Source organism: Talpa occidentalis, unplaced genomic scaffold (genome assembly GCF_014898055.3).
Source record: "Talpa occidentalis isolate TD23 unplaced genomic scaffold, MPIMG_talOcc4v2.1 talOcc4.10, whole genome shotgun sequence".
Classification (NCBI taxonomy): Eukaryota; Metazoa; Chordata; class Mammalia; order Eulipotyphla; family Talpidae; genus Talpa; species Talpa occidentalis.
In genome coordinates, this window is record NW_023600993.1 from 85643596 (window position 1) to 85656195 (window position 12600).

At 41.4% G+C, this 12600-nt stretch overlaps 1 protein-coding gene across 5 annotated transcripts in view; it reads left to right on the top strand.

Annotated features, from left to right (window-relative positions):
* The window catches only part of GSS (glutathione synthetase), a 32794-nt gene that overhangs the window by 3454 nt on the left and 16740 nt on the right, over positions 1 to 12600 (top strand). For all 5 annotated transcript variants that reach the window (XM_054696931.1, XM_037496471.2, XM_037496494.2 and 2 more), the window contains exons 2-6: positions 1223 to 1357; positions 6797 to 6942; positions 10380 to 10455; positions 10758 to 10897; positions 11570 to 11686. In XM_054696931.1, coding sequence (XP_054552906.1) covers positions 1229 to 1357; positions 6797 to 6942; positions 10380 to 10455; positions 10758 to 10897; positions 11570 to 11686 — 608 coding nt within the window. In that variant the 5' untranslated portion in view covers positions 1223 to 1228. The remainder of the gene's footprint in view (positions 1 to 1222; positions 1358 to 6796; positions 6943 to 10379; positions 10456 to 10757; positions 10898 to 11569; positions 11687 to 12600) is intronic.

A 12600-nucleotide genomic window follows, 5' to 3' on the forward strand; every position in this document is an offset into this window, starting at 1 on the left:
CAGTCTGAATGGTTCCAGAGCTTTGTCCTCTACTATCACTGCCCTCATCTATCACCCAACAGGGAATGTTGTCAGGACCTTCTTTCCATCATATCTTCATTCTTTCAAAGCATTGTGATGCGGCCAGCGGGCTTTCATAATTATTCTAGCAATAATTCTGTTACGGGAAAGGAGAATGGGGCTGAATGTGATGGAGGTTATTCCTGGCAACAACTGAGCCAGGTAGCCTTGTTCTGTTCCTAAAATCAAATGATAGTAGGACAGAACAGAATTAATGACTGGTGTTTCCAGGTTTTTAATTTAGATTTTAAATTCCTGGGGCCTACTACAAATTGAATTAGTATCAGGATGTGTGTTTCTGGACAGCCAGTGGGACTCTGTTATATATGACATCTGGGTTTCACTTATTTCTATCCTGCTTAATGTGATTCTCAAATATAGTTTCTCTTTTGGTGCTGTGATGATATTTATCCATACATACATGAAATGTAATCATTTCCTGCTAGTAAGTCTGCTTGGGAGGGATACACCTTATCTGCATTTCATGGTATTCCACAAAAGGCTCTTTCCCTATCCCCATCCATGCTACGTAATTTATTTGCGATCTGTTGGCATGGATTGTTAGAGCAAGAAAGAAAATTAATAATCCAGGAAAACTTGTTAAAAATACAGAGCTTCAGTCCCTTTCTCTTCCTCAGATCTCTTGAATCAGAATCTCTGGGTGGGACCCAGAAACCTGTATTCTCTCCCAAGCTCTCCAGAATATTTAGCCAGGTTTGGAAACTACTGGTCAACCCCATCCTCCTTCTTTCACAGATAGAGAATCTGCAGCTTTGGGAGAGGAAGGAACTTCCCCAATCACATATGGCACTAGTGCCTCTTTCTCAATGAAAAACATTGGACTGAGAACCCAGAACTTGAGTTCAAGTCCAGGTTTAATAATCATTGCCTGGAAGAGTCATTTTACCTCTCTGAGCTTCCTCCTCCTTATTGTGAGAATAATGCCAGAACTGTATTAGGAATCAAAGGAGAGTGTGGCAATGGAAATGCTTTGTGAGGCTTTCTGTTTTGTGTACATGAAAGTTGTTAAGAGCTGGTACTAGTTAGTGTTCATGCCCCTGTACCACACTGTTCCCTCTTAAACAGGTTAGAATCCTGCATGTTGGAGGTGATTGCTGAGCCCAAGCCATCTGTCACCAAGTCCTCCCCTCTTCTATTGCAGGTTGGGATGGCTACTGTCTGGGAGAATCTATTACAGGATGAGCAACTGCTGGAGGAGCTGGCACGGCAGGCCGTAGACCGAGCCCTGGCTGAGGGCGTATTGCTGAGGACCTCACAGAAGCCCAACTCCTCAGATGTAAGCCTCTGCCCTGCTACACACAACTCTGACTACATTGCTCAGGGTCAACTGAACACTGTCTGGCCCCTGCCAGGCTAGAGGTAGTTCCTTTGGCTCAGAGACCTCATCTCTTTTGCTTTATTTAATTTTTCTCAAGAACTAGACATATGTAAAAAAGCAACATGCTAGAGTAGTCAATTTTAAATCTGGGATTTGAAGTGTGATTTAGGCAAATTACTTAACATCTCTCAACTGCATTTTCTTCAAATATAAAAGAAAGGCTAATATTGGGACCTACCTTTGAGTTGATAAGAGAATGAGAAGATGATTCACATGAATGAAGCACTTTGCCTAGTGAGCTGTTATTTTTTTAAGACTTCCCTAATCACATTACCTTCTCTAGAATTGGTTGTATATCCTTCTAGGTCATTCGCTGTGCATTCACATACACTATATACATAGTTTTTTAAAAAAAATTGAATCACACATATTATTTTGTGATGTTTTTAGTTTTTTTATTTAACATCTGTCCTAGAGCTCTTTCTAGCTCCTTCATTAGGATCAACTTAATTCAGATGCAAAATATGCCAGGTGTTGATGTGTCAACACCTCTTTCCTCTACTAGTAGCTATTTAGGTGGTTTAACTTTCCTCTACTAGTAGCTATTTAGGTGGTTTCTGATATTTTTAGACTACAGATAGCCTTACAGGGAACATCTATATGCAGGCCTTGTTTGGGCATTTGTCTAGGGTTGATACATAAAATTAGAGCTGCTGAGTCCAAGCCACATCTCTTAAAAAATCTTACCCTTTACAAAAACAAACAAAAAACCCACCTTTTAAATTTTGTGACCAGGTAAGACATTTTCATGGTTCAAAATTCAAAGGGCTTAAGAGTTTGTGGTTTAACTCACCCTTCCATGTTCCCTAGCCACTCAGTTCTCCTGTCCTGAAGGCACTCTTATTTATTCTTTCCAATAAAAAAATAATGTGTATATTCCTGCTTCCCTTCCTTACTTTTTACAAAGAAGCTTACTGGACAAACTCTTGTGTACCTTACTTTTTTTTTTTTTATAGTATGCTTTATGAGCATCCATATTGATAACAAAAGAGCTGCCACCAACTTTTTTTTTTTTAGTCAAGTCACATTCTGTTGTCTCTGTGTGCCCAGAATCTAGTTAAGGGGCTGGTGGAGAGTCCAAAGGGGTAAGTGTGTGCTGATGCCTGAGTAATGAGAATGGCCGTCACCTGAGGCAAACACTGGAAGGTCTGCCTCTGGCTGTGGAAATATGGTTGCTTGATTTGTGGACTTTAGAGTTTGTGAACTGCTTGTCTGAGTGCAGGATAAAGCATTTACTGCTCCCAGATTTTGTTTCTTCTCTTAATCAACAGGAGATAATTTTGTATTAATGTCTAGTACTCATAATTGCTGAAAGTTGGTGGAGCCTAGAAAAGAGATTCCCAATCCAGAATTTGTATTCTTTCCCAAGTTCCCTGTGAACAGGACACTGTTTTAAATACTTAACATGAATTGATTATTTAACTCCATGAGATTCCCAGTCCAGAGGGGAAAAAAAAAAGTGTATGAATGTGTGTGTGCGTGTGTGTGTGCAGTTTAATTTCATATCTTTACTGTCTGCCTGATCTATGCTAGAACATTCTAGGCATTGAGGACACAGGTGATTCAGTCAGAGATCTATCCTCTAGAAATCGTGCTCCAGTTTGAAAATGTACACAAGATAAAATTAAATAATATCAGATCTATGAGGAAACATAGGCAGCCTGCTGCACAATATTAACTGTCATTTATTAAGTATTTGCTGTGTGCTAGGCACTACTCTAAACACTTTGGAATCACTAACTCATTTAATTCCTCACCACTATAGAGATGAGGAAACCAAGGTCAAGAGATGTTAAGTAACTTGCTTGAGATCATTTAAATGGTGGTGTAATCAATGAAGCCAGAATTCAAATCCAAGGAATTTGCCTCCTGATTTGGTGCTCTGGACTCCCATGTTTTACTGCATCTCCCAGGATGCTGTATAGGACATCTGAATGTAATTCATTAGTGGTATTTTGAATTAGATCTTAAAAAGGCAAATAACAGAAAGGACCAGCATAACAGAAGCCCCACAGTAAGAAAATGCAAGATATGTTCAAAAGAACACTCTGAATTCAGGGCATGTAAGTGCTCATAGTGGTAGAGAAGGCAATCCAAAGGCAGGCAAAGGCTTTGGCTACTGGGTGGAAGAAGAGCATGAACTTCATCCTGTCTATTGTGCCTACAAACCAGCCTGTGCAGACTGAATAGCTGGCTTCTGCAGTGTTTAGGGAGTTAATTCATTTTTTAAAATACAGGAACAGGATACAGAATTCAAAAGGGTATCCAGTATAAACCAAATCTCCTTTTGCTATCACTGTTCTACCCACAGAGGAAAGTATTTTGTTGCTTTTTCACCAGAATATCTTTAAAATATCAAAACCAACTTTTTTTAATCATGAAATTAAAAAACATCTAGATACCCAGTTTGTCTTGAAAAATCAGGTCAGGGCCTCCCTGGTGGCATAAGAGGTTAAGCACAGCACTGTGAGCTATTCACAGTCTCTACAGCACAAGTTGGATCCCCCACCTACCCACATGGCCCAGCAGACCTCTCCTTTCTTGCCCACTGTTCCCCTCAGCAGTGTATTTCAGTCAGTCTGCTTGTTCTGTTCCCCACTCCATCTCTGGTGAATCCTCTCACACACACCCCACACACACTTCTGGCCCATACCCCAGTTCTTGTATGCATAAATAAATAAAAATCTTTAAAAAAAAAAAAAGACAAAAAAGAGGGCCTCCCCAGTGGCGCAGTGGGTTGAGCACAGTACTGTGAAGCTGTCTGCAGCCTCTACAGTGTGTGTTCAATTCCCGGCCAGCCAGGGATATTCCCACATGGCGCAGCAGACCTCTCCTGTTGCACCCGCTGCTCCCCTCAGCGGTGCTTTTGGTCTCTCTGCCTGTTCTGCCCCCCCCTCTGTCTCTGGTGAATCCTCTCATCCTCCTGCACCTATGGCCTGTACCCCAACTATTGTATAAATAAAAAATAAATCTTTAAAAAAAGAGAAAAGAAAAATCAGATCAGCTGGCAACTAGAAAAGTGGTTTCCTATGTGGCAGCAGTTTGAGTAGAGTTCTGGTTTGCCCCTCTTCAGATAAGATGAGAGTTTTTCTTCTCCCCGTCACTCTGATGGAGTTTTTCATCTCCCTGACTGTGAAACAGATTGTTTATTGTTATGCATATGCTATAATTTTTCTTATGGTTGAAGAATATTACCCTGTATCTGTGTCTCAATCAAAAGTGAAAAGACCTTGTGTTTCAGCCATTAGTCTATGGACAGTGGGGAACATCTGTGTATGATCAATCCCAAATAGAAGTGGACATCCTAGGTCCTGGGGACAGAGGCAGAGGGAAGACTTAGCAGAAAAATTCTTTGTGCATTTTCAGACCAGATGAGACTTGTTGAAAGAGGCAGCATTCTGGGTTTTATAGCCAAGGAAATGCCCCTGTAATCATTAAACCTGAACTCAGTATGAGATCATGCCTTACATAATCTCCAGTAATTCCCAGTCTAACTCAAAAAGGCTTCAAGCTGGGATGAAGGGGTGAGGGTAGGGATGATGGAGGGGGAGTGATCCTTACTCTTGCAAATACCCTTCCTCAGTTTTGTCTTAAAATAGATGCTGAGAATGGCAATTTGGGAATTACCTATCAAAATTTAAATGGATTTACTGTAATTACCTGGCTTTTCCACGTTTAGAAATTTATAATTTATGACTTCATAAATTCCAAATACCTAGTATGTGTATTCTAGGATATTCATAACAGTTGACTATAACCCGGGAGGTGAAAAGAAAACACCTAAGTGTTCATAATATAAGCGTAGATTCAACAAATTTGGTATATTCAAAAATAGAATACTATACAGCCATTAAATTTGAACACACATGGACATACCTCTGAAATATTAAAACAGACAAAGATGAAACAATCTATGTGTAATATGATTCTATGTGTGTAAGAAAAAGAAAATATGTATGTACATAGTTATATTAGTATAAAGATGCTAGATTATGTGAGACACTAGTACACCATTTGCCTCTAGGGAGGCGTATTGGGTCATTGGGGCAAGGGTGGGAATGAGACATACTTTTCACTATGTATACTTCTGTCTCTTTTGAATTATGTATCATGTGTTTATATCATCTATTCAAAATTGTATTTATTTTTAAAAATAAATATATAAGTGCCAACTTCTAACACCAAACTTGTACTACCATAATGGCAAACTGGTGTTAACTCAGGTTGAACTTAGGAATGCTTTATAAAACAAGTCACATGATCATGCCCTCTCACCCAAGTTCTAGTTCACTGGCTGTTGGGAATCTCAAAATGCATTATCTATTCTAGAAACAATGTTCTAGATACTTTTTGGGTTTCTAGGCCCTCCCCAAATATAAAGAACTCAGAACATGGCTGAACTCCAGGCATGGCAACCTGATCACCATCTCCAACACTGAGGGAAAACTCCTTACTTCCACTCTGGGGGCCAGAGTTCACTCTTCCCCAGTGAGAAGGCAAAAGTACTAAAGGGTGTAAGTTCCTGGTGTGGGGAGGGGTCTGGGCGTGGATACCTGCTGGCTAGGAGCTCAGTGTGTATGTGTGTGTATTGTTAAATAACCATCCTGGTTCAGCTCCCATTTGACAACTTTGTATAATTTAAAAAAAAATAATGTATTTATTCATGCATACATGAATTAGGGTACAGACCAGAGTTGTGGGGGGTGAGAGGATTCACCAGAGACAGAGCCGGGACCAGAACAGGCTGACTGACTGAAATACACTGCTGAGGGGAGCAGCGGGGGAGTCAGGAGAAGTCTGCTGTGCCATGTGGGTTAACTCCCTGGCTGGGGATCAAACTCGTGCTGCGGTAGCCACGATAGCGGATAGCTATCCACTATAATAGCGGATAGCTTCATAGGTTGCATCTTAACCCCTTGCGCCGCCAGGGAGGCCCCAACCTTATATAATTTTGGACATGTTATTTAACTTCTCTAAGACTCAGTTCCCTTATCTATTTATTAAGTATAGATAATAATAGTTTCTTCCTTTGCATGATCAACTCATGCAAAGTATTTAAAGCAGTGCCTTGCACACAGTAAGTGCTCAATGTTTTTTTGGGGGGTTTTGTTTTTAACTTTAATTTTTAAAAATTTGAACCATCAAGTAATTTTTAAAATTTTATTGTTTTTTCCAGTTTGATCTTTTTGTCTTTAATGTAAAGAGACAAAACATTACAATCTAGAACTTCTCTTGGTATCCCTTCCTCATCCTGTTCTCTCTCCCTTCCCGGAGGTAACCACTATTTTCCAGGAAAACAACCCAACTTAGGTGTCTGTCCCTCTCTTTCCTCACCAGGTGGTGAGCTATGCCCCATTCACTCTCTTCCCCTCACTGGTTCCCAGTGCCCTGCTGGAGCAGGCCTATGCTGTGCAGATGGACTTCAACCTGCTAGTGGATGCTGTCAGCCAGAATTCTGCCTTTCTGGAGCAAACTCTTTCCAGGTACTATGCAGCAGGGCTGGGGGAGGGGACCAGTTGCTACTAGAACCAAGAGACTAAAGAATGGGGAACCAGGAGTAGTTGGTCTAGCAGCTGAGTCAGTGGGGGAAACAGGGACTGCCCTCCAAGAAAAATAAGTACTAGAATAGAAGTTAGGAGAACTGGCTTCTAATCCTTGCTCTACCATTTACTTATATGGCTTCAAACACAAGCCCCTTTCTTTTCTTTGAGCCTTAAATATCTTCATGTGTGAAATAGGGCGATTGGCCTAAATCTAATGTCTCTTGACATTCCATGATTCTGTGATCTGTGACCCCTGCTTTGTTTTTGCTTTGTTCTTTAAATCAAATTTCATTAATTTACTGTTCATTTACAAAGCTATATAATTTTAGCATAGCTTCACAACTCAATATATGTATAAGCTTCCCTCGTCCACCACCAGAGTTCTAGGGTCATCATGCTATCAAACTGACCCTTTCTGCCCATTGAAATACCTCCTTTCCCCTTTCCTTCTGATAACCACCGAATTTTTCATAGTCTAAGAATTATTTTTTTGTTGTATCTTGTAGTTTGCTTGGTTATTTACAGCCTACCTGTGAGTAGAACCATCTGGTAATTGTTTACTTTCTGACTTATTTCACTTAACATAATCACCTCAAATTCCATTCATGTTGTAGCCAAAGGCAAGATTTTATCTTTTTCAATAGCTGGGTTTCTTGTCCAGTCATTAATTCCTTATCTAGTCATCAGTCAGTGGATGTTTAAGTTAATTCCATGTCTTGGCTATTGTGAATAATGCTGCTGTGAACATAGAGGTACATATATCTTTTAAAATTCTTGTTTTTATATTCTTCAGATAAATACCTAGGAGCACTTTTGCCAGATCATATCATATTTCTGTTTTCAGTTTTTTAAAATACTCTCCATACCATTTTCCATAGAGATTGCATCCACTTGCAATTCCACCAACAGTTATTGAGAGTCCCTTTTTCTCCACATCACCAATACTTGTCCTTTCTAGTGTTTTTGATATAGGCTCTTCTCACAGATGTGAGGTGATATCTCATTGTGATTTTGATTTCCATTTCTCTAACAATAAGTGATTTTCAGAAGTATCTATTCAGTTCTTTACCCATTTTTTTTGATTGGGTTGTTTTTATGTTGTATGAGTTCTTTATATCTTTTGCAAATTAACCCCTTGTTGGATATATGATGTGCAAATAGCTTCTCCCATCAGTAACTCCCTTTGAAGACTGAAATTTCCCTTTGGGATTAGGGAAGGTCAACCTAGTTTTAGAGAAAATAGAGGGCACTGGATTTAAAATCGGATTTCATGTTTCTTAAACAAAAACCCTTTCTTGTCACCTAGGCCTCTCTGGTCTAGGTGGGATGTGGTGGGCCACCTGGCATGAGGACAGAGTCCCTGAAATGACTGCCACCACCACACCATCCCTCCACTGTCTCTTCTCCCTTGATCTTTCTTTCCCGCAGCTCCTAGGAACATGGGAAATGTTTTTGCTTTATTTTATTACTTTAGTTTTCATTTTCTTTGCTTTATTTTAGAGTTAAATTTTTATATTAGAATTAAATAAATACATGTGTATACATATATGTAAATGTATGTATGTGAGAAAGAGATTGCACATATACAAATGCATGTGTGATTTTTTTCCCAAAAGAAAACAATTCATTTCTTTTTTTTTCCATTTTACATCCTTTTTTATTATTAATTTTTTTTACATCATTGTTCATTTTTAAACAATATTTGCTTCTCCCCCCTCAGGTGTAGTCCCCATAGAGTTTCCTTCCCCAATGCACCTGTGCACCATCACCTCAGTCCCCTGTGCTCCTCCCTCTCTCCCTCTGATCCCTCTCCCACCTCCTCCCCTGAAGTAAGTCTCTGATTTATAATTATCTGGTTTTGCTTCAGACAAAATCTTTTTTAAAAATTCACATTGAGTTGAGGGTGGATATGAGAAGGGATCAGGATAGTAAGAGGTTTGGAAACCATTGACTTGGAGCTAAAAACCTAATGAGTCATGAATGTGTAAACAGTACTGCCACCTTCCTCCCCCAGATCTTTCCTGAGGCATGCCTGGCTTTTGTATTGTGAAATAGGAGCAGCCTGACTTAGGACCTTTACCTTAATAATGCAATTATGTGAGAAACCTTTCTTGCGGCCATTTCTGCAACCTCTGACTTCCTTGATTTCCTCTACTCTAAAATGCACACACTCTGGTAGGAAAGAAGCACCCCACAAGCACATATGCTAGAATAATAGAGAAGTATCTCTTCAGAAGAAGGGAAATGTGTCTCAACTTTCCTAGGGGGGCTGAAGCCATTCTGAGAACTTTCTTCCTTCACAAAGGATTGGGAAACCCCACAAGAGAACTGGCTGGGAAACTGGAACTTGGGGGCAGGTCTGAACTCCTCGGACTCAGTGGGGTCCTATAACAAGATCAGCCTGCAAGTCAGACTTGAGCAAGCACACAGAGATTGCCCTAAAATCTTGAAAGGTAATAGTGTGGCATTAGTCACCCATGAGTACCTGTTCCTGAGGTTCCTGAAAGCCAGACAGAATGGGCCCCTATTTCATATCACTTGTCACAGCAGCATGCTGGGCCATGATGATGAGCCAGCATAGACATGGTCCCCGGCCTCATGCAGTTCATAGTCAAATAGAAGAGCCGAAAGCCAACTCTGATCCTCACACAAGGAAAAATAAGGGAGGAGAGGGTAGAGGGTCGTGCAATCATTGCTATAAAGTAGAGGACCACGGTGCAAGGGAATCTGACCTAGACAGGGAGGGTTTCCCTGAGGAAATCATGTCATTTGAGGACTGGTTGAAGAGAAAAATAGGATAGTTATCCTGAGTCAGAAAAACCTTACTGAGGCACAGGGCATGACTACTATCTCCTAATCTCCAAGGGCTACCATGGAAAAAATGGAGAAGACAATCCTGAGAGGTCCCAGCATGTGAGAAAGCTATAGGGAGTGAATGTTGGGGGACCAGGAAGGCTTGCCACCATCAGCACTACTCAAGTATAGAATGATTACATCACATGTCATGTTTGAGTTCTTCGTGGGGCCAATACTGTTTTCAGTTCTGTACATGTAATGCCTCATTTACTTCTCACCATGACTCAACGATATATTCTTCTCTTCATTTTAAAAATGAGCAAGCTGAAACACAGAGGTGAAATGACTCTCTGAGTTTGCCTAGTAGTGAATGGTAGAGCTAGGATTTGAACCCAGGTCACTAGCTCTGGAGCTCACATCCTCAACCACTGTTTTTTACTGGTTTGTGTGGTATTCAAGTGTGGTTATTCAAGTTTGGGCCACTAGATTCAGAAAGGATTTAGCAATCAATGTAGAGGGGTGTAACTCTTTGACCTTTAAGGTCCCACATAACCTAGAAAATGTTCTGTTTCTTCCTCCAGCACCATCAAAAAGGACGACTTTACCGCTCGTCTCTTTGACATCCATAAGCAAGTTCTGAAAGAGGGCATTGCTCAGGTAACCATTCCCCATGTTACCCCAGTCTAGGACCTGCCCCTTCCACCTCTGTTTTGTTGCTCTTTATCAGAAGTTCCGATAAACAGGCCCTGAATGCATGGGAATCTGCCTCTCATCGTTCCCCACGGGGTTTGTACTTCAGCGACCAATTGTGAGGTTACCCACAGAATGTTTCCACCGGCTTTGGGAGTATAGCACAGCCCCTGATCTCTCTGTAGAGTTCTTGGTATGTCTTGCTCTGTGGCTAGGCCCTCAGAGCCAGCTCCTGGGCAAATGTCTTCAACCTTCAGTTTTCCCCACAGACTGTGTTCCTGGGTCTGAATCGCTCAGACTACATGTTCCAGTGCAACGCTGATGGCTCCTCAGCCCTGAAACAGATTGAAATCAACACGATCTCTGCCAGCTTTGGGGGCCTGGCTTCCCGGACCCCAGCTGTGCACCGGTGGGTCTCTTGGGCAGCCCTGGGCACACCATTGAGGTGACAACCTAATAAATCTACAATCCCGGTGGTCAGGGAGGGGCAGGAATCTTCAACTCTCACCTTCTAGGTCCTGGGTCTTATGCTTCTAACACCTTATACCACAGAACAGTTAGGTCTTGGCATGTCAGGGGCAGAAGGATTGACACAGCTCATCTAGTACTGCCCCATCATTTTATGAATTGAGTATCCTGGGCACAGGGAATAGTATTTACAAGATCCCTGAAGAGAGAAGGAACTTGACTTGTGGGAAGGTCTGAAAAAAGGTCAGAATCCAAGGCAGAGATGGATACAGGGGCTGCCTGTGACACTGCAGGAATCACTTCCTGTGATTGCATATGGCCTATAGCAGGATCCCAGACAGCATCTGGGGCTTAGGGAAAGGGTTTTAGCTCATTGAGGGGTTTGCATGGATACACAGGGCCTCAGGGTTCCTCTGGACATGTTCACCAGGGGCTAGGGTAGGGCACCCCAGCATATTCCAGCCTGAGGTGGATTCTTCAGGAATGTAATGGTAAGATATATTTTAATACTCAGCTGATTCTCAAAATGATGTTCCTATATATATGTGAGTTCATGATCAGAGGGGTCTTCCAAGTCTGCCCAATTACTGAACAGACATCTCTGTTCCAACAGACATGTTCTCAGTATACTGAATAAGACCAAGGAAGCTGCCAAGATCCTTTCCAATGATCCCAGCAAGGGACTGGCCCTGGGGATCGCCAAAGCCTGGGAGCTTTATGGCTCAGCCAAGTAAGTGGGTGACAAAGTGACAGCGGAATCCTACTTTAGATTCAGCATTCCTGGGTGCAGCAATTTCTTTGCCTGATCACTGCCTGATATCATTAGGGATTTGAGGGAATTTTCCTACAACAGAAGCTTATACTTTCAGTGCCAAAATTATTTTAATGAAGTTTTGGAATTCTTTTTTTTTTTCAAGATTTGTTTTATTTATGCATACAAGAGCTGGGGTATAGGCCAGAGGTGCTGGGGGTGGGAGTGAGAGGATTCACTGGAGAAAGAGTGGGCAGCAGAACAGGTGGATCTACCAAGATAGACTGCTGAGGGGAGCAGCGGGCCAGACAGAAGAGGTCTGTGCCATGTGGGTCAGCTCCCTGGCTGGGGATTGAACTCGCGCTGTAGTGGCTGCAGAAAGCTTAATAGTGCTGAAACTTAACCCCTTGTGCCACCAGGGAGGCCCCTGGACTTATTTCTTAAATAAGAGATGACTATAATCTTTTCCTGTTGACTGGAGATATTATTATGCTTTTCATTGATTGCATTTTGATGTAATGCAGAGAACTTACTAAAGAGGCATGTGAAGTTGTTTGCCTGTACTAATGGTACTAAATGTTAGGCTTTAAGCTTTTGCCCTTTTTCTTCACAGTTCTCATCAATTTCCCTATTATCACCTCTTCTTACTGATGTCAGTGTACTTGAATTTGGAATTCTCCACTCGCATCCCCATGCCTCCTTTCTAATTTGCTGTGGTTTGGGAAAGCAAATGTTCTGGCTTGTTATGATTCTATCCAAAGAATATGAGGGCCTCTTTGATGAGTGAATGCATAAACTTCGATTTAGGGAATTTATGGGGTCTATTTTAATTGCTTAGAGGCATTTTTTTTGCTTCCTTCCTATTTCTCAACTGTGTTCCACATGTGTGAAGA